We start from the raw sequence: 18,721 nt of genomic DNA, 5'->3' as shown, positions 1-18,721 counted from the left end.
ACACATCCTTGCTTAATAAAAGCATTAATCTTTCCAAAAAAAAAAAAAAAAAGTACCTTAAACTGTTGAACATTCATATATATTGTTACAAAGGATTTCTATTTTGAATAAATGCTGTTCTTTTTAACATTTTAACAAAGCATCCTGAAAAAGTATCACGGGTTCCAAAAAATATTAAGCAGCAAAAACCAACATTGATAATAAATCAGCATATTAGAATGATTTCTGAAGATCATGTGACACTGAAGACTGGAGTAATGATGCTGAAAATTCAGCTTTGCATCACAGAAATATACTGTATTTTAAAGTATATTAAAATAGAAAACTGTTATTTTAAATTTGAACGGTAGTCTGTCTATCTATCTGTCTGTCAGTCAGTCAGTCAGTCACTCTATCTATCTATCTATCTATCTATCTATCTATCTATCTATCATAATCTTTGGGCTTCATTTCTATAGTAATTCACTCAATCTGATGACATCTAAAAAAAAGGCACTAGTAGAAAAGTACAATACAGACAAGAATAAGAGGGCGAAGCTTAGCAGGACAATTTTGCGCTTTGGAACAAGTACCTCATGTTCCCTGCTTGAAAACATCATAAATTTCTACTGGTTTATCAATTCAGGCGGTATATGGCCCACCGCTGACTCCCGTCTAGTGTGTTTGATCCTGTATGTTCGCCCCCTCTGAGCGTTCGGATGAAATGAGCGTGGGAGGCCTACCTGCCATTCTGTTGGTAGAACTCATCTTCAAACTCTCTGATGGTCCTCCTCAGTTTCTTCTTCTCCGCTCTGGCCTTCCATAGCTGTTCCAGGAGCTCGGGCCTGTGGGATACAGGTGGTGTTAAACTGCTGGTTTCCATATATGGAGCTGTAACTCTCCGGATGCTATAGCAACAGAAAACTGTGTACTCAAAACACTCCTAAGCGGGATACAACCTTTGAACGGCTCTGAGGTTAACTCGGGTCAGTAAAAGTTAGAAACAAGGTGACATGGATCTCGGCAGCACCCGATACAGTACACTAGACTTAGATCTGGCTGCTAGTGCAGTTGTTTTCCTTCATACAAGATTACGGCTTGATCCAGCTCGAGACTTTCAGGCCACTGACTCCTGAAAAAAAAAAGTACCTTAAACTGTTGAACATTCATATATATTGTTACAAAGGATTTCTATTTTGAATAAATGCTGTTCTTTTTAACATTTTAACAAAGCATCCTGAAAAAGTATCACGGGTTCCAAAAAATATTAAGCAGCAAAAACCAACATTGATAATAAATCAGCATATTAGAATGATTTCTGAAGATCATGTGACACTGAAGACTGGAGTAATGATGCTGAAAATTCAGCTTTGCATCACAGAAATATACTGTATTTTAAAGTATATTAAAATAGAAAACTGTTATTTTAAATTTGAACGGTAGTCTGTCTATCTATCTGTCTGTCAGTCAGTCAGTCAGTCACTCTATCTATCTATCTATCTATCTATCTATCTATCTATCTATCATAATCTTTGGGCTTCATTTCTATAGTAATTCACTCAATCTGATGACATCTAAAAAAAAGGCACTAGTAGAAAAGTACAATACAGACAAGAATAAGAGGGCGAAGCTTAGCAGGACAATTTTGCGCTTTGGAACAAGTACCTCATGTTCCCTGCTTGAAAACATCATAAATTTCTACTGGTTTATCAATTCAGGCGGTATATGGCCCACCGCTGACTCCCGTCTAGTGTGTTTGATCCTGTATGTTCGCCCCCTCTGAGCGTTCGGATGAAATGAGCGTGGGAGGCCTACCTGCCATTCTGTTGGTAGAACTCATCTTCAAACTCTCTGATGGTCCTCCTCAGTTTCTTCTTCTCCGCTCTGGCCTTCCATAGCTGTTCCAGGAGCTCGGGCCTGTGGGATACAGGTGGTGTTAAACTGCTGGTTTCCATATATGGAGCTGTAACTCTCCGGATGCTATAGCAACAGAAAACTGTGTACTCAAAACACTCCTAAGCGGGATACAACCTTTGAACGGCTCTGAGGTTAACTCTGGTCAGTAAAAGTTAGAAACAAGGTGACATGGATCTCGGCAGCACCCGATACAGTACACTAGACTTAGATCTGGCTGCTAGTGCAGTTGTTTTCCTTCATACAAGATTACGGCTTGATCCAGCTCGAGACTTTCAGGCCACTGACTCCTGCAGATTTCCTGGTCTCTGCCAAGCTCTATTAATAGACCTCATATGATGAGAGCATGAGCCGATTGCTGCTCCTACCTGATAAACCGCGGGACTACGTGCGTAGATGCGCATGCACATAAATCCAGGTGTAGAAATCGAGGTCTCTGCTAATGTAGGTTACACTGTAAACCCAAGACCTGCTGGGTAATTCCAGACAGGCCTTCAACATTGCTTCAGATTTTAAAGGAATAGTTCACCCAAGAATGCACATTTTCTGATAATATTTTTATTTACCCTCAGGCCATCCAAGATGTAGATTTGTTTGTTTCTTCATTAGATTTGTAGAAATGTAGCATTGCATCACTGGCTCAGCAATGGATGCTCTGTAGTAAATGGGTGCCGTCAGAATGAGAGTCCAAACAGCTGATAAAAACATCACAGTAATCCATTCCCTGTTGTCCTCTCACATCAAAATTCACCCACATATTTGTTTTGAATTGTTTTCACTTGTAAACGGTGCTTGATCTGCGCATATTTCTCTCCAGATTCAGACCAGATGACTTTTTCACCGGAGAAAGCAGTATTATGGTTAGAGGACTTGTATTTATGACAGAAACAACATTTTGAAGTCAAAAACATCACTTGTCAGCTTGTTACTTCACCAGATGTTAACTGATAGACTGGAGTGGTGTGGATTATTGTGGTGTTTTTATCAGCTGTTTGGACTCTTATTCTGACGGCACCCATTCACTGCAGAGCATCCATTGCTGAGCAAGTGATGTAACGCTACATTTCACACAAATCAGTTACGATGAACTCATCTTGAGGTAGAGCGGCACGATTCTGGATAAATTGAGAATCACAAATTTTTTTTTGTCTCAAATAGAGATCACGATTCTCCCACGATTCTGAACTAAACAAAATAATGTGTGAAAAAATATTAATTGCTGCAGTCTATTTAAAACTGTTTAATTAATTTGAATGAATTGTTAAACATTTTAATATATATGTATTTAAAATATAATATATTATTTAATGCACCAATTTTTAATATTAAAATTATGAAATGATTCAATGACTCACTCATAAATACTTCACTTGTTTCATTACTGGATGAATCAGCGTTTTTGAATGAATCTCTTGAATGAATGACTCAATGACAAATACATTTTTTAACAGTGACTTGTTGCCACCTAGTGGCAGAACGATGCAATCGACACAGATGTTATTTGAAGCACCAATTACTTTCAAAAGATGATTCGCTACCATAGACATCAGTGTCTTGAACTATAAACTTTCATCCCAGTATTTCTGTCATAACATGAATGACTGCAAGACAGAAATAATTCTGTGTAGTTGAAAAGAAGCTGCTAAACATGGTAACTGTCTGCTCTCTGTGTCAGCGGCAGTGCGACCGCAGATTTTAATGTTCTGGTATGACTCTTTCAAAGGTTTAACAGACACAGGTCGAATTGTTATCATTTAAAAATTAGATCATGTGGGTGTCGATCTGAATCGAGATCGCGGTCTTTTAACGATTAATCGTGCAGCTCTATCTTGAGGGCGAGGAAACTTTCATATTTTGCTGAACTATTCCTTTAAATCCACATGAAACAGCATTCCCATTTGACCTCCGTTAGTAAGAAAGTAATATCAATTTAGATTTTCTGGTCCACACTCACATTGAGGAGGCGTTGGAACTGGACAGACGCAGATCGAGATTGAGCTTCCCAGAGCTGAGGATGTTCTCCTGAGTGGGCTGCTGGGAGCTGGGCTGGGCTACTGGGTCCATGATGATTTCTGAGCCCTCGCTCTGCATCTCTACATTTTCCTGCTGGCCCCTGCCCTCCTCCTCCTCCTCTTCTTCGATCTCACCACAGAAGTGGGCAGTTTCGCCCTCGATGATGGGTTGTAACATCTGATTGCGCCGTTTGCTGGAGGGAGAAGCCTGTGCGAGAGAGGAGAGTCCGGTTATTCTGCTTCCTCTGTGCTAAACGTCTAGCCAGCGTACCATACAATCCTAAAACAACACTAGATCCGATTTCAGCTCTAGAAAGCAGTGTCAGCTTTCATTTCACAATCCTATCATATTTCAATATCATTCTTAGAATATGCATTAATTATAAACTCCAGACTTGGTTTCAGATTGCAAACATTAATTATGTATTATTCATAACACCAAATATCCAAAAGGCTAATGTGGGTGTGGAAAAAAAGAGGAACAGGGTGTCTTACTATGATAGGGGTGATGCTGACACGGGTGAGCATCTGCTTGACCAGCCGATATCTGTCATACAAGGGTTTCACAATCAAGCGCTCCTCTCGGGTCACCTGCAGGAGGACACTTTTGTCAGAGAACTGCATACACGAGGAAGTTTGTGTGTGTGTGTGTGAGAGAGAGACACCTACTGGGCGTCCATGAAGTCCCTCATAGTACAGAAGATTCTTCTGCAGTACTGTTTTCTCACTGGCAAGCTGCTCCTTGGTCATTTTCTGTATAGAGCAACAAATTAAACTCTCAAATTAGATGTTACGGCTGGATAAACTACATGATATCCGAACAGATTTAAAATACTAGCCATCAAAAAAAGCTTGCCTTAAATGGTGATAGAGAAAAACTGGGCAACATGCACTGAACGGCTGATGACAACAATAACAGACGTTTTGAACACAACAATCCCATGCAGAAATACACTGCTGTTCAAAAGGATCAGTAGGATTTTTAATGCTTTTTAAAGAAGCCTCTTATGCTCATCAAGGCTGCATTTATTTGATCAAAAATACAGAAAAAAAAGTGTTATATTTTTAAATTTAATTACAATGTAAAATGTTTTCTGTTTTTTAATATACATGAATATATTTGAATAAATGCTTTTCTTTTCAACTTTTTATTCATCAAAGAATTCTGAAAAAAAAAAATCACGCGTTCCAAAAAAATATTAAGCAGCACAACTGTTTCCAACATTGATAATAATAACAAATCAGCATTTTAGAATGATTTCTGAAGGATCATGTGACACTGAAGACTGGAGTAACGGCTGATGAAAATTCAGCTTTGCATCACAGGAACAAATTACATTTTAAACTATTTTAAAATAGAAAACTATTATTTTAAATTGCAATAATATTTCACAATATTACAGTTTTTTTTCTGTATTTGTGATCAAATAAAAGCAGCCGTGATAAGCATGAGAGACTTCTTTATAAAACATTAAAAATCTCACTGATCGCAAACTTTTGAACGGCAGTGTATGCCTCATTACTAGAAGAGACACATGATGAATGAAAACAATGTGTTCTGAAATCAGCCTAAATAATTACACATTTGATATCCTTGAACTGCATGGAATCATAGTCTGAGGCTTAAAAAAAAGGCTGTGCCCATTACACACTCTTCGATTTTCTGTGAAATTTGTCAACTTTTTTTTAGAAATTTGTCACAGCCCAAAATCTGAAGACTAGCTCTGACTTTCCACAACTAGCGTTGACTCATCCAGACTGTAAATCAGGGCAAAAATCTGTGCAAAAGTCATGGAATGGAATGTAGATGTTACAAATCTAACTTCCTGAGAACTTTTGAGATGAATTCGAAATACATCAAAGCTGCTGATTAAAGGGATAGTTCAACCAAAAATCTTACCCAGAAATCCAAAAATCTGAGAGCTCTCTGGAAAGTCTCTGGGTGAACTAACCCTTTAAAGTTTAAGAAGCTGGAACTCACTCTGACGTCCTCTGGCCAGTCGTCCTCGGCTCTTTTGGTTTGGATGCAGTGCTGAATGAGCTCCAGCGTCTCTTCTCTTGTGGGCCGGTGACCCCGTGCCTCACTCTCCACAGGGTCCTCGTGAGCCGACTGATCCAGTGTGGATCCAAAGCTCTTGGGCAGAGTGTTACTGCGTGGACGCGTCTGCGGAGTCAGCTCACTCTCAGCCTTGTGTTTGGCATCTGGGTGAGAGAGACAAAAAGAAAGACCGAATTAGGAGGCCAAGAGGTTTGCCGGGAGCATTTAGGATGGAGTTGACCACACTAACTAGGGCTGCACGATTAATCGAATGCGATTGTCATGCGCATCTCGTCAGTAAAGCCGGTTCTGTGATTAGTAGTAAATCTCCATCACGTGCTTTCAGATGGAGCAGCATTTACTACACAGAGCCGTAGTTCACTGACAAACTACGTAAAAAAAAAAAAATATCGCAGCCGATACAATCACGTGATTATGAAATCGTTTGCAATAATGAAAGCTGTTTGCATAGCTTCTCAGTGAACTACGGCTCTGTGTAGTAAATGCTGCTCCATCTGAAAGCACGTGAAAATACCACATTTAATAACATGTTTTTACTCCAAACTCACTTCATAACGTCAGTCGAGTGTTTGAAATAAATCCTTCTGTGAGATGTGGCTTCTTACATAGAATAAGGCACGCAACAAATTTCATAGTATTCTAAGCAGTGATAAAGGCATTGCATTATTATATACTTTATTATAATGAAAATTATAATAATAATTATAAGAACTCAGATAAATCAGATATTGTCATAGTCCTGTGTTTATTAGTCACGCTGAATCAATGAAAGCAGTTAAATCTTCTGTTTATTTAGCTACCACTACAGGGATTTCCTGGATTTCTTCTGCGGGACGTATTTGGAGTTTCAGCGCGAGAGCGCCCTCTGGCCTTCGGATGGAGATTTACTACTGATCACAGAACTGTGCTTCACAGACAAGATGCGCATGACAATCGCAGTATCTGCCTAATCGTGATTGCGATTTCGTTGCGATTTATCGTGCAGTCCTAACACTAACCGAAAGAAATACAAGGTCAGTGATCGACCTCACTCAGCATCACCACAAACTACGAAAAATTCCATCAGTAGTGCACTAACAACCTCACAAAGTACACTATCAGAGGGCCAAAGAAGCATTTTGGAAACACAGGCTCGGCGACTGAGAACAGCCTGTGAGCCCTTGAACCTGATATGAAATTCCTCATAAACATACACTTTAGATGATTAAAGAAGCTGAGACACGTGGCTGAGAGCGTCCCGTAGGGGGAAAGCGTCTGCGAGACCGTGGTCAGAGAAATTTAGAGAGAGAGGAGAGCAGAGAGTGTCAAACTCAAGTCTACTTACTGCTGCTTAAGAGTACTTACAGAAGTGGGGCGCCTGTTTAGAGGCATTGAGGGGGCGTGACAGTGTAAAATGGGGTGTGTTCGGGACGGAGGAAGAGGACGAGTGGCGTCTGTATGACTGAAGCACGGCCTGGTGCCTCAGGGAACCTTTGGGTAAGAGGTGCTGTCGTCCTGCCGATGCGGGCCGTCCGAGTAGATTTAGTTAAAAAGAAAGAGAGACTTTATACGACAGTGCACCTCTGATGGGGGGCATCAAATGGAAATGGATGATGGGAAGTGTGGGGGGCCAAACACAGTGAGCGGAGGACTCTCCGGTAGAGTATGAGGGTGGTCCCATGAGAGAGAGCCCCAGAGCCTCTACAGACATGCAGTGTAAGGTGCACTTCTCCCACAGAGGACAGGGGAGCAGGCCTGGACCAAGACCGCCCAATAACATATGACACTGACTATCAGAAACTCCACACCCATATCACTCCCCCGGCCACACAGCCACTCTTACCTTTGAGCTGCTTGCGGATTTTGGTCAGGTCAGTCATCCACTTCAGCACCTTTGGATCAGCTGCCTTTTCAGCATGAGACGGCTGCAAGCGAAGCACAAATATCAATTTAACTGATAATTTCTGAAATTATTAATGCATGTGCTGCAGCTCAGAAGATTTAGAACAGTACGATTTTTAAAATGTTTTTTTTTTAAAGTAGCCTCTTCTGCTTATCAAGGCTGCATTTATTTGATCTAAAATACAGTAAAAAATATTGTGAAATATTTTTGCAATTGAAAAGAACTGTTTTCTATTTGAATATATGTTAAAATGCAATTCATTCCTTTGATGCAAAGCTGAATTTTCAGCATCATTACTCCAGTCTTCAGTGTCACATGATCCTTCAGAAATCATTCTAATATGCTGATTTGCTGCTCAAGAAACATCTATGATTATTATCAATGTTGAAAACAGTTGTGTAAAATTTTTTCTGCATTTTTTGATGAATAGAAAGTTCAAAAGAACAGCATTTATCTAAAATAGAAAGCTTTTGTAACATTATATACACTATTGTGTTTAAAAGTTTGGGGTCAGCAAAAACTTTCTTTTTTTTGGGAAAGAAATTCAAGAAATGAATACCTTTATTCGGCTGGGATGCACTAAATTGACCAAAAGTAGCATTAAAGACTTCGTTACAAAAGCTTTCTATTTCAGCTAAATGCTGCTCTATTCATCAAATAATCCTGAGAAAAATTGTACACAACTGACTTTAACATTGATAATAATAATGAATGTTTCTTGAGCAGAAAATCAGCATATTAGAATGATTTCCGAAGGATCATGTGACACTGAAGACTGGAGTAATGATGCTGAAAATTCAGCTTTGATCACAGGAATAAATTCCATTTTAAACTATATTAAAATAGAAGAGAGTTATTTTAAATTGCAATAATATTTCACAATATTGCTGTATTTTAGATCGAATAAATGCAGCCTTGGTGAGCAGAAGAGATTACTTCAAAAACATTTACTTTTGTCCACTAGTGTATATCATTCTAACCTTGTAGTTTCTCTCTTTTTCAAACTGTTCCTCAAACTGCTTGATCTTCTTCTTGAGGTTCTGGAGTTTCTTGGTGAGCTGGTGGGAGACGTTGTCTCCCTTCAGACTGTCTTTGGAAGTGAGGGAAGCACGGCGAGGCCTGAGAGACGTGACACGAGCGTGAGTTTGGCTGTCAGTGTATCAGAGTATTCATAAGTGTCTGTGGTTTCTCTGCTCACCTCCCGCAGGGCAAAGCTTTGGTGGAGGATGTAGCATCGTGGTCCTGCTGCAAGAACCGCTGACTGTGGCCAAAGTCCAGGAAGCGTCGGGCCAGCAGCGGCTGAGTATCGTCTTCTAGCGGCAGGGGCATCATGCGGCCCGCCAGCGGGGACAGCTGGGCCTCCCCTGACTCAGTCTCCTCTTGCCATGGCATGAACACTGGCACAGGGTCTGACAAAGACACACAGACACATGCACTGCCATTAAAAATAATATCATCAGCATAACTCAACAGTTCAATCACATACACTTCCACACAGAGTTAGAAGTTCACAACACAGGCCTGGGTTGCTTTGTGCTATTAACCCAAAGTCTAAACGGGTGCGCAGAAATCACAGCTACTCTTAGGGTCTGACAAAGACACACAGACACATGCACTGCCATTAAAAATAATATCATCAGCATAACTCAACAGTTCAATCACATACACTTCCACACAGAGTTAGAAGTTCACAACACAACAGGCCTGGGTTGCTTTGTGCTATTAACCCAAAGTCTAAACGGGTGCGCAGAAATCACAGCTACTCTTGGACACATAGTGAGCGAGCCATACAGCACATAAAAACCAAGACTTCCTCAGAACGCTTCGTGGAAATAGACAAGCACTGTTATTTGGCAAGCTTCTGGGTAAGAGTGCACAGTTAAATGTCATCCACTCAGGCAAACATTCACACACATACATTCTGGAGCCAAAGTATTTAAAGAGCTGCCACATCAGCAATGACAGCAGCCATTGTTTATCGTGCTCGATGCAGGGAATCATGCTCGGAGCAGAAGTCACGTTGACCCGAGAGGGACAGATTCTAAAGCCAAAGTATTTAAAGAGCTAAAGAGCTGCCACATCAGCAATGACAGCAGCCATTGTTTATCGTGCTCGATGCAGGGAATCATGCTCGAATCATGCTCGAGTTGACCCGAGAGGGCAGAGAATGTACTGGACTGGGGCTTGCTATGGAAACTTAGCCGATCAAATGTGCACTGCCTAGATGTCTGACATGGTGGTTGATTAGGAGAAAGCTGATGCATTTGCTGATGGCAGATGGTAAATAGTGGGAGTCATCAGCAGGACCAACTGGGTGCATGTGAGGAGCCGATGGGTTAGTCAGAATCTCAGGGGGCAAACTCAAACTGAAGGCGTTTTCACACTAGAGATTTGACGTTAGAACTGAATTTGGTTGGCGTGAATGCTAGACTCTGTAAAACGTTACAGTTATAGTTATTGTTGGAGCTGGTCATTTGTATGAAAGCAATCCATCTGCAGAAGTAAACTGCTTTTGTACAAGCACACTTAATATAATTTGTCTACTATAAGATAATTTATTTCTACATGGAATCCGAGCCCACAGAACTCCACACAGAAAATTCAGCAAATTGTCAGAGCTTTGGGAACATCGATTCACAACATTCCTCATAGTCATGTATGTATATTAAATATTTTGGATTATTTAATACATTAAATTTAACACTCTTATTTCCGTTCAACATGCATTTCCACATTTAAATCCCTTCTGCAAAATTCCACAGATTTTCCCTTAAAATCAAGGTGGAAAAATACAAAAAAGGCCCAATAGTTTCCATCTGGACCTCCTTAATGCTACTTGTCCTGGAAGAAATCACCTCTGGCAAGCAACAAGAGCATCCACAAGTGTTGTTCTGGGTGCAGTTTTGGTAGAAAAACAATAACGGCAAGCTTTACATGTTTAGTGTCTATTCACAATGTAACTTTGTGGTAGATGTTGACAGTGTACTGTGGTTTGCATTCAAAATAAGGCAGCATGAGAAGGTGGCTGTGGGGGAAGGGGAAAGGGAAAGGGAAGGGGCGGAGCCAAACTCGGGTTCGAAACGAGTGAAAACAGCTTGAGAGCAGCAGCGGGCGATGGACGAGCTGGGGCGAGGGCTGTGGAGATGCAACTTACCGCTCCCTTCTCTCTGCAGGTGCATACATGTGAAGTCAATGGGTGGGAAATTGATGGGGCATGATGCTGACCAGACATGGGCGGAGAGAGAGAGAGATAGCACAGAAGAGCGCAGTGAGCTATGAGCCTCACACACACACACACACACACACACACGCAAACAGACACATAATGCTGTGGATCTATGGCTGAAATACAAATAAATAACATAGTCATAACTAGCATTCACTCAAGACCACATGAACCATATTTATGATTCACATACATCTACATATACATGAGAAAGCAGAACTGTGTATGTTGGTGGTTTATCAATAATAACGGTTTACTTTCCGTATTTATAGCTCTGTGATCTATTAAATTCATCTCTCTCGAGTTTTAAATTCAAGGGCACTGTTAACATTCAGCCAGTGTATAAATACACAAAACACATCCCATCAGTCTTATATGAGCTTAAAGGTGAAGTGTGTGTTTTCTTCACCACAATCTGTACCAAATTGAACTTTCAAAAATAATGACTGATTTCAAAAAGTTTCCCCACTTCCACTGGTCAGTTATACATATGCTGCCCTAAGCTTATGCAACTGGTTAATGTTAAAAAATTTTTAAAATCAAGATAACAATATTAGTGTTTTTTCATATTATTCTAGGATAGGAAACTGTTTAACTGTTTGTTTTCTTTTTTTTTCCACATTATCAGTTAATACAGTGCAACTTATCTTTTATAGAGAAATAACAGAAATAGTTACCTTCTTGTTCACTGTCTGAGAAAATGCTTCTGGTCAAAGACTGAGGGCCGCTGTCTGGCTCTGTCGACTCATTATTAGCATTCAGGTCACAGTCTCCGGGCTCCTGCGAATCATTGAAGAGCTTTGATTAGACGCTTCAGTATAGAAAAACAGACCGAATCCTGGTGCTATTCAAAAATACTCACACGGGTGATAACATCAGCCTGGTCCATCTGCTCATAGTCTGGGTAGTTCTCCAGTCTGTGTGAAGATGGAAACAAATGACTATGAACTCCACAGTGAGGTGATGACAACTGTGTGATCTGTTCCCTTCACGCATGTCAGTTACAGAGCTCTTTAAATGCCTTGCTTGGAAAAAACCTAGTTATATTTAGTCTATTAATAAGGGCGTAAAACACGCAAAGAGAATTCAGGCAGGATGGCAAAAGTTTAAGCGTATTGAAACTTTACAAGTCACACCCACACATACTATACAAGCTAACAGACTGTGACTCTGGAATCTAGGACGCTCGCTTAACCGATGCAAGGTGTAACAGGCTTACGAAAGTTTTTACAAGAACACAATTTGAAGTTTACAAGCAATTTCTAGCTAGATATTTCTATTATTATTATTTTCCATTAAAGGAACAGAACAATTTTGTATGTTCCTTGTAAAACGTTATTTTTGGAAGCTTTCAAAATCAGTCCAGAAATATACTCCACGTGAGCACACAAACACAGACATGAATGCCTGGCCGCTGCATTCAAGGTTTCACTATACATACTCGATGTGCGTTCTTGCGTGCCGGTGTTCAAGGGGGTAAAATGCCACTAAAAATATTATTCAGGCATGTCAGATTGAGTAGGGTGTGCTACTGTATTCACTAAACCATGATAGTAGTTAACCTGTAAAACGACTATAAAAGATTTGTGGTAATACTTTAGTATAGGGACCAATTCTCACTATTAACAAGTTGCTTATTATCATACCTATTATTAACATAGTGGCTGTTTATTAGTACGTATAAAGCACATATTCTGCATGACTATATTCTACAGCCCTAATCCTACCCAATACCTAAACTTAACAACTACCTTACTAACTATTAATAAGCAGCAAATTAGGAGTTTATTGAGGCAAAAGTCATAGTTTATGAGAATTGGACTTTAAAATAAAGTGTGACCGTAATTGTTTATGACCCTACAATGCATGCTTTTTAAATGCAACAACGTGATATTGAAAGTAGCTAGAAGCATTTGCATTCATGTAGGCCTAAAGATGATTTTTCGTAGTAGCAGTAGTATATTTTATTTAATGCCATGTCAGCATCTTAGGCTATTTTCATGGCAAAAACCGTTAAAAAAATACAAGTATAACAAATACAATAAAAACCAGCAAACAAACAAACACAAGTTATATTACACAAGATTTTTTACATTAACATATGATGGCAAAATTCTACTAAATAACTCTTTAAGTGAGTTCACTTTATAAAAGAGTTTTCCACATACATTAAAAGCTAGACTGTCCAATAAAATATGTCTGACAGAAAGGGGAATCTTGCAGAACATGCATCGAGTAGGGTCTTCACCTTTAAGCAAAAACGCATGAGTCGGTCTTGTATTACCTATGCGACAACTGGTAAATACCACTTGATCAAATCTAGTTTTAAAAGAGATTAAAAATCTGTTATTTATTATTTGTACATGTATCCCACTCTTCTTGCCACTCATTTCATATATAACGATTAATAATAGGTCTGATCTCTGAGGGAGGAATGCAGAACATGCATCGAGTAGGGTCTTCACCTTTAAGCAAAAACGCATGAGTCGGTCTTGTATTACCTATGCGACAACTGGTAAATACCACTTGATCAAATCTAGTTTTAAAAGAGATTAAAAATCTGTTATTTATTATTTGTACATGTATCCCACACTTCTTGCAACACATTTCATATATAACTATTAATAATAGGTCTGATCTCTGAGGGAGGAATTTGACATTTGTTTACATCTTGATTAAAAGAGAAATCTGCATGAGGAAATTATGAGTGGCACAATTCCATATGCATGGATTCCTATTGAAATTAGTGGATTTCGCCAAAGAATGTGCAAACTCTTAATTGTGATCGCATCTCAACGCTTTCAATCTAACCTTTCTGTGCTGAGATTCTCAGCGTCTATGAGAGTCTCCGTGTCAAGGTCCATCCCAGAACTTTCTTCCGTGACAGGGCTGCTGAGTTGAGAGCCTTGAGATTCCTGCGGGGAAAAGGAGAGTAATTACCACTGACTGTACTGACAGGTTTACAAGTGAAAAAGATAATACATTTTGGCATTGCACTGGAGATAATCCACAATGCCAAATGTTCTGAACACTCAAGCACATCAAGGCCTTGTGTGTGTTTACTGATGACGGCGTCTCAAGGTCGGGAGCTAATAACATTGAGGAATGGGGTGGCTCTCTGAGGGAGGGAGTGTTTGCGTTGAGCAGGTGGCGCTGTCATTCCTCAGGGATGGCTATTAAAAGAAGGTGACCCAGTTCATATGTTCCTAACCTGTGGCCAGGCCACAAGAACTTTATGCACGTGCGTGTGGAGGGAAGAGAAGCCTCCCAAAGAGACTGTTAATCAGCGAGCCAGGACCCCAGACACGCTCGTCATTTTATTACACCTCACAGTCAAGAGATGCAAACCTTTATCATCAGCTCTGGTGACGGTTCTTCAGAACCAGCTTCATCTCATTACTTAATTAGCTACTTGAGGAAAGTGCTTTATCTGAAATGTTTTGTTCGCTCTGGCACGGTGTTAAACGGGGGAAGAGCGCTTGTGCCCGCTGAGAACAGATGATGTCTGTTTATCTGACAGGAAGGCCCTTGTTTCTAACTCTGCTGAGGAGGAGGTATTACAGACCTTGCTGATAGCATAGAGACTAAATATGTTCAAGGACTACAGAAATGGTCTAATGCAGTGGTTCTTTACCTTTCTGACTCCACTGTCCACAGCAATATTCAAAGCCCCCCTAGCCCTAGTTTTGTTTTGAAAATGTAATCTATGGGCATTCTAAAATAATTTGAATTCAAATAATTACATTTCAGGATTCCAGAAATGTTCTTCAGGGAGCAATACTCTTTTGAACCAATTAATCTGCATGACTCTTCCAGTCGTTTGTGTTTTTCAGAATAAGGACTATGGATACAGATTTATTTATTTTTTCCTACTTGCAATTTCTATCCAATAAAATATTTCAGAGCTTGGCATAACTAGTAAGTATGTGCATTCATTAAAAATGCACATGGCTTTTTTTTTTTTTTTTTTAAGATTTTATTAATTTGCATGACTTTTACATGTCTATAACACTTTTAAAATTCCGCTGCATCATATATTCAGGTTTTCCTAGGCTGTGAGAATTCTGGTTCTCCAAAGCAAACAAAAAGTTGCAGAGGGGGTGAATTTTAATTAAAAAAAAATTATGTTCAGTTGTTTTTAGCTTCAGCTAGTTTGAGAATCACTGGACTAATCGCTGTTCCTCTGGCTTTCTTAGTTCTGTCGTATCAAATAAATAAAATCCAGACAAGCTTAACCCTCTATTTGCTTACCTCGCTATTCTCTGATGGTAGGCCTTCCTCTGTAACCTCCGGGAGAGTCTCAGTCTCTGCCTCAGATTCAGACTGCACATCTTCATGCTCCTCAGGCCCTGCTATCTTCTGAGCAGGGCTGTTTCTGTGGAGGAAAATACATATAGATTCACATTTCCACCAAACATTAACGTTCAAACTTCAGCTACAAGCAAATAAACACCAGGTTCAGCGTCGACAGATGTGCTGTGTGTGTATTGTCAAACTCACCCCTGAAAGGGCTGGGAGTCCAACACCTGACTCTCATAGCTGCCGAGCTCCTTGTCAATAGATGTCTGTAAGTCTAACAAGTGCTGTTCCACTGCAGCACGGATGCTCCTCTGGATTATACTGCAAATAAACACATTCAAGGCGTCAGACACAACTATATATATAAAAAAAAAATATTCCTATTGAGGCCAGAACACACAGTACCCATATTTATCACAGTTCGACCTTTTTAACAAGGTCAGCCAAAGAGTTTTCAGCGCAAGCTCAAAGTTCTAACAAATAACCCTCCATTCTGAGTATCACAGATTCTTGTGTCTGAAAATAGAAGTGTTTTGAGCGCACTAGACCTTCAGTATTACAACACCCAAGTCTCTGATGTGTCCTGCACTGAGGCTCTGGCTATATTGAAGTCATAAGAACAATGGACCCCCAGCATGCCTTCCTAACCAACCTCCACGTGCCCATCTGGGCCAAAAGGCTCGTTGAGTCACGCCGCCCCTGTGTGCGCCAAAATTCCAGCAATAAATCATTAGAGGATGGTGTTGTTTGTGCTGTGCACCTAAGTGCTGCAGAATTTCATGGCCAGATGCACTAGTTTTGCCTGAAGCCGCTGTTCGGTTACAGATACTTTAATGCATTTTCTGGCCCGAGGCCATTTCAAAATTGGATAATATTCTTCCTGCTGCCACAATACGCTGCTGATAGTCAAGGCTTCAGCTGAAAAGCCATTCGCTAGTAGGAAACTAAAAGCTGAATGTCATTTTTTCACCGTTCTTTATGTAATGTTTAGAGCTGAATGTTCTTCAGTGAGCCATACTCTTTTAAACCAATTAATCTACATGCCTCTTCCAGTTGTTTGTGTTTTACAGGATAAGGACTAAGGATACAGATTTCATTTTTTCTTACTTGCAATTTCTACGCAATAAAACCTTTTCACGTGTAGAAATCACACTTGTAAAATAAGGCTACATGATATATTCAAGTTTTCCAAGGCTTTGAGAATTTTGGTTCCTCAAAGCAAACAAAAAGTTGTTGAAGGGGTAAAAAAAAAAAAAAAAATCTCAGTTGTTTTTCTGGTCTAATTAATTACTGGTCTAATAGCTGTTCCTCTAGTTTTCTTAGTTCTGTCATATCAAATAAATAAAATCCAGACAAGCTTAACCCTCTATTTGCAGGTGGGTTCCTTTCATTATGAACACAATTAGCGGAATGTCAGCAACATTGCAGAATTCCACTTTCAATTCTAAGTCACAAAGTCCAGACGGTCTCTCTGTCGGCAAGACGGCATGCCCTAGTTATCTGCTTTTAAGACCATAATCACATTTGTTCAGCTACATTTTGCCTTCTGTCCACCTAAAAGGTCTGTTTATTGCATACTGTGGCCATTTGAGTCAACAAATCTGATTTAGACCAGAGGATAATTGCATATGGTCCAAATTAACGTCAGAAAAATGAACTTCAAATGGACGTATTGGTTAAAGAAAGGCCTTGCATGCTGTTCATGTCAATATTAAACAAACAAGACTCAGAGCAAACCATATGTTCTAGATGAGACTTCTAAGAATAAAACGTATGAATTATTTACACATACATATGTGACCCTGGACCACAAAACCAGTCATAAGGGTCAATTTTTTGAAATTGAGATTTATACGTCATCTGAAAGCTGAATAAATAAGCTTTCCATTGAAGTATGGTTTGTTATGATAGGACAATCTGGAATCTGAGGGTGCAAAAAAATCAAAATATTGAGAAAATCATCTTTAAAGTTGTCCAAATTAAGTTCTTAGCAATGCATATTACTAATCAAAAATTAAGTTTTAATATATTTACGGTAGGAAATTTACAAAATATCTTCATGGAACATTATCTTTACTTAATATCCTAATGATTTTTGGCATAAAAGAAAAATCAATAATTTTGACCCACACAATGTATTGTTGGCTATTGCTACAAATATACCAGTGACTTAAGACTGCTTTTGTGCTCCAGGGTCACATATATGGTTGCCATTAAACTGTTTTTAAAAAAAGAAGTAGACACTTACTCAGCAGATCCTGGAAGAATGCTGATGGAAGAAATGTGCGAACTGGAAAGAGAGGAAACGGAAGGAAACATTAGGATGATTATATTAACTGTATGATTTTTCCTACCCAGCATCCTTATGCAATAATCGCTGTATGTTCCATCGGGGAAAAGACGTCTCATTTAGTGTACATTTCACAAGTCACGTACACTGTAGAAAAACATGGTTTTTCATTTCCTGTAAAGGTCACGGGAAACGTCAGGAGTGTCAGGAAGTGGGCATCGGAGAGGAATTGGGGGCAGGGTGACTTTGCTGTCCCATAAACAAATTCAGACATGCTAGGAACGCTTGCTTACAAAACACTAGCTGCCTGCTACTTGTTAGCACCCGTGTCAGGTTCTGGGAAAGGAACAAATAAGGCCTTGACTGATACAGCAGGTGCTCACAGGCCGGGCCACATCAGACACAAACACACACGCAAATGAGCGTGTACAGGAACAGGACAAGCGTGAGGTCCCGTGTCATTTGGCGGCAGCTGTACGGTCTATGGTACAATGTCTTGACCCCTTAAGCTCTCTAGGCTGCTAGGAAGGCTTGTGTCCAACCCATGTGATCCCATGAAAAAGGAAAATCCTGACACCTGACACTTTCTAGAAACTACAGTCTAGTGCTAGGTCAGAGTGTCAAATGATTTCCTGATTTCTAGGATGTGAGCATTTATAAAAAGAAACGACCACCGAATCAGACCAGTTCACTTTTTTTGTTAAATCTGTCAGTTTTTCTGATTTTAAGATTTTTGAGATCTCTTTCCTCATTCATAATTTGTAAAAAGCAACAACTTCATGTTAAAAGTATACCAAGTAACTTTTTCCACTACATTTCCCCCCCTAAAAGAATGAATAATATTTTAAATAAATTATAGTGTTCACTCACAACAAATAAGATATAATCACATGACCAGCTAATACTTCATTCTAATTCACGAAGAACCTTTAAAGGGGTCCTATTATGCTTTTTCACCTTTTTAATTTTAGTCAGTGTGTAGTGTGTATGTTTGGGCATAAAAAAAGATCTAGAAAGTTACAAATCTCAAAGTCCACTCCAAAGGGAGATATTTCGTTTT

At 39.6% G+C, this 18,721-nt stretch overlaps 1 protein-coding gene across 6 annotated transcripts in view; it reads right to left on the bottom strand.

Annotated features, from left to right (window-relative positions):
• fam13b (family with sequence similarity 13 member B) overlaps positions 1 to 18,721 on the bottom strand; it is a 67,922-nt gene that overhangs the window by 3,009 nt on the left and 46,192 nt on the right. For 4 of the 6 annotated variants that reach the window (XR_001640157.1, XR_001640156.1, XM_016553658.1 and 1 more), the window contains 16 exons: positions 17,620 to 17,661; positions 15,573 to 15,692; positions 15,324 to 15,447; positions 13,884 to 13,987; positions 11,935 to 11,989; positions 11,750 to 11,852; positions 11,001 to 11,066; positions 9,045 to 9,255; positions 8,827 to 8,965; positions 7,787 to 7,868; positions 7,309 to 7,458; positions 5,887 to 6,107; positions 4,575 to 4,658; positions 4,401 to 4,496; positions 3,848 to 4,113; positions 1,795 to 1,896 (listed from right to left, as the gene is read on the bottom strand). Coding sequence is in view for 4 of the 6 variants with exons in the window: in XM_016553658.1 (XP_016409144.1) it covers positions 1,795 to 1,896; positions 3,848 to 4,113; positions 4,401 to 4,496; positions 4,575 to 4,658; positions 5,887 to 6,107; positions 7,309 to 7,458; positions 7,787 to 7,868; positions 8,827 to 8,965; positions 9,045 to 9,255; positions 11,001 to 11,066; positions 11,750 to 11,852; positions 11,935 to 11,989; positions 13,884 to 13,987; positions 15,324 to 15,447; positions 15,573 to 15,692; positions 17,620 to 17,661 (1,965 nt within the window). In the remaining 2 variants the exon portion in view is untranslated. The remainder of the gene's footprint in view (positions 1 to 1,794; positions 1,897 to 3,847; positions 4,114 to 4,400; positions 4,497 to 4,574; positions 4,659 to 5,886; positions 6,108 to 7,308; positions 7,459 to 7,786; positions 7,869 to 8,826; positions 8,966 to 9,044; positions 9,256 to 11,000; positions 11,067 to 11,749; positions 11,853 to 11,934; positions 11,990 to 13,883; positions 13,988 to 15,323; positions 15,448 to 15,572; positions 15,693 to 17,619; positions 17,662 to 18,721) is intronic. The other 2 variants (XM_016553660.1, XM_016553659.1) reach the window with 2 other exon arrangements.

The sequence above is a fragment of the Sinocyclocheilus rhinocerous genome, unplaced genomic scaffold (genome assembly GCF_001515625.1).
Source record: "Sinocyclocheilus rhinocerous isolate Xijiao unplaced genomic scaffold, SAMN03320098_v1.1 scaffold44, whole genome shotgun sequence".
NCBI classification, from domain to species: domain Eukaryota; kingdom Metazoa; phylum Chordata; class Actinopteri; order Cypriniformes; family Cyprinidae; genus Sinocyclocheilus; species Sinocyclocheilus rhinocerous.
Note: the sequence above shows the minus strand (reverse complement) of the source record. Positions and strands in the feature narration are given on the sequence as shown.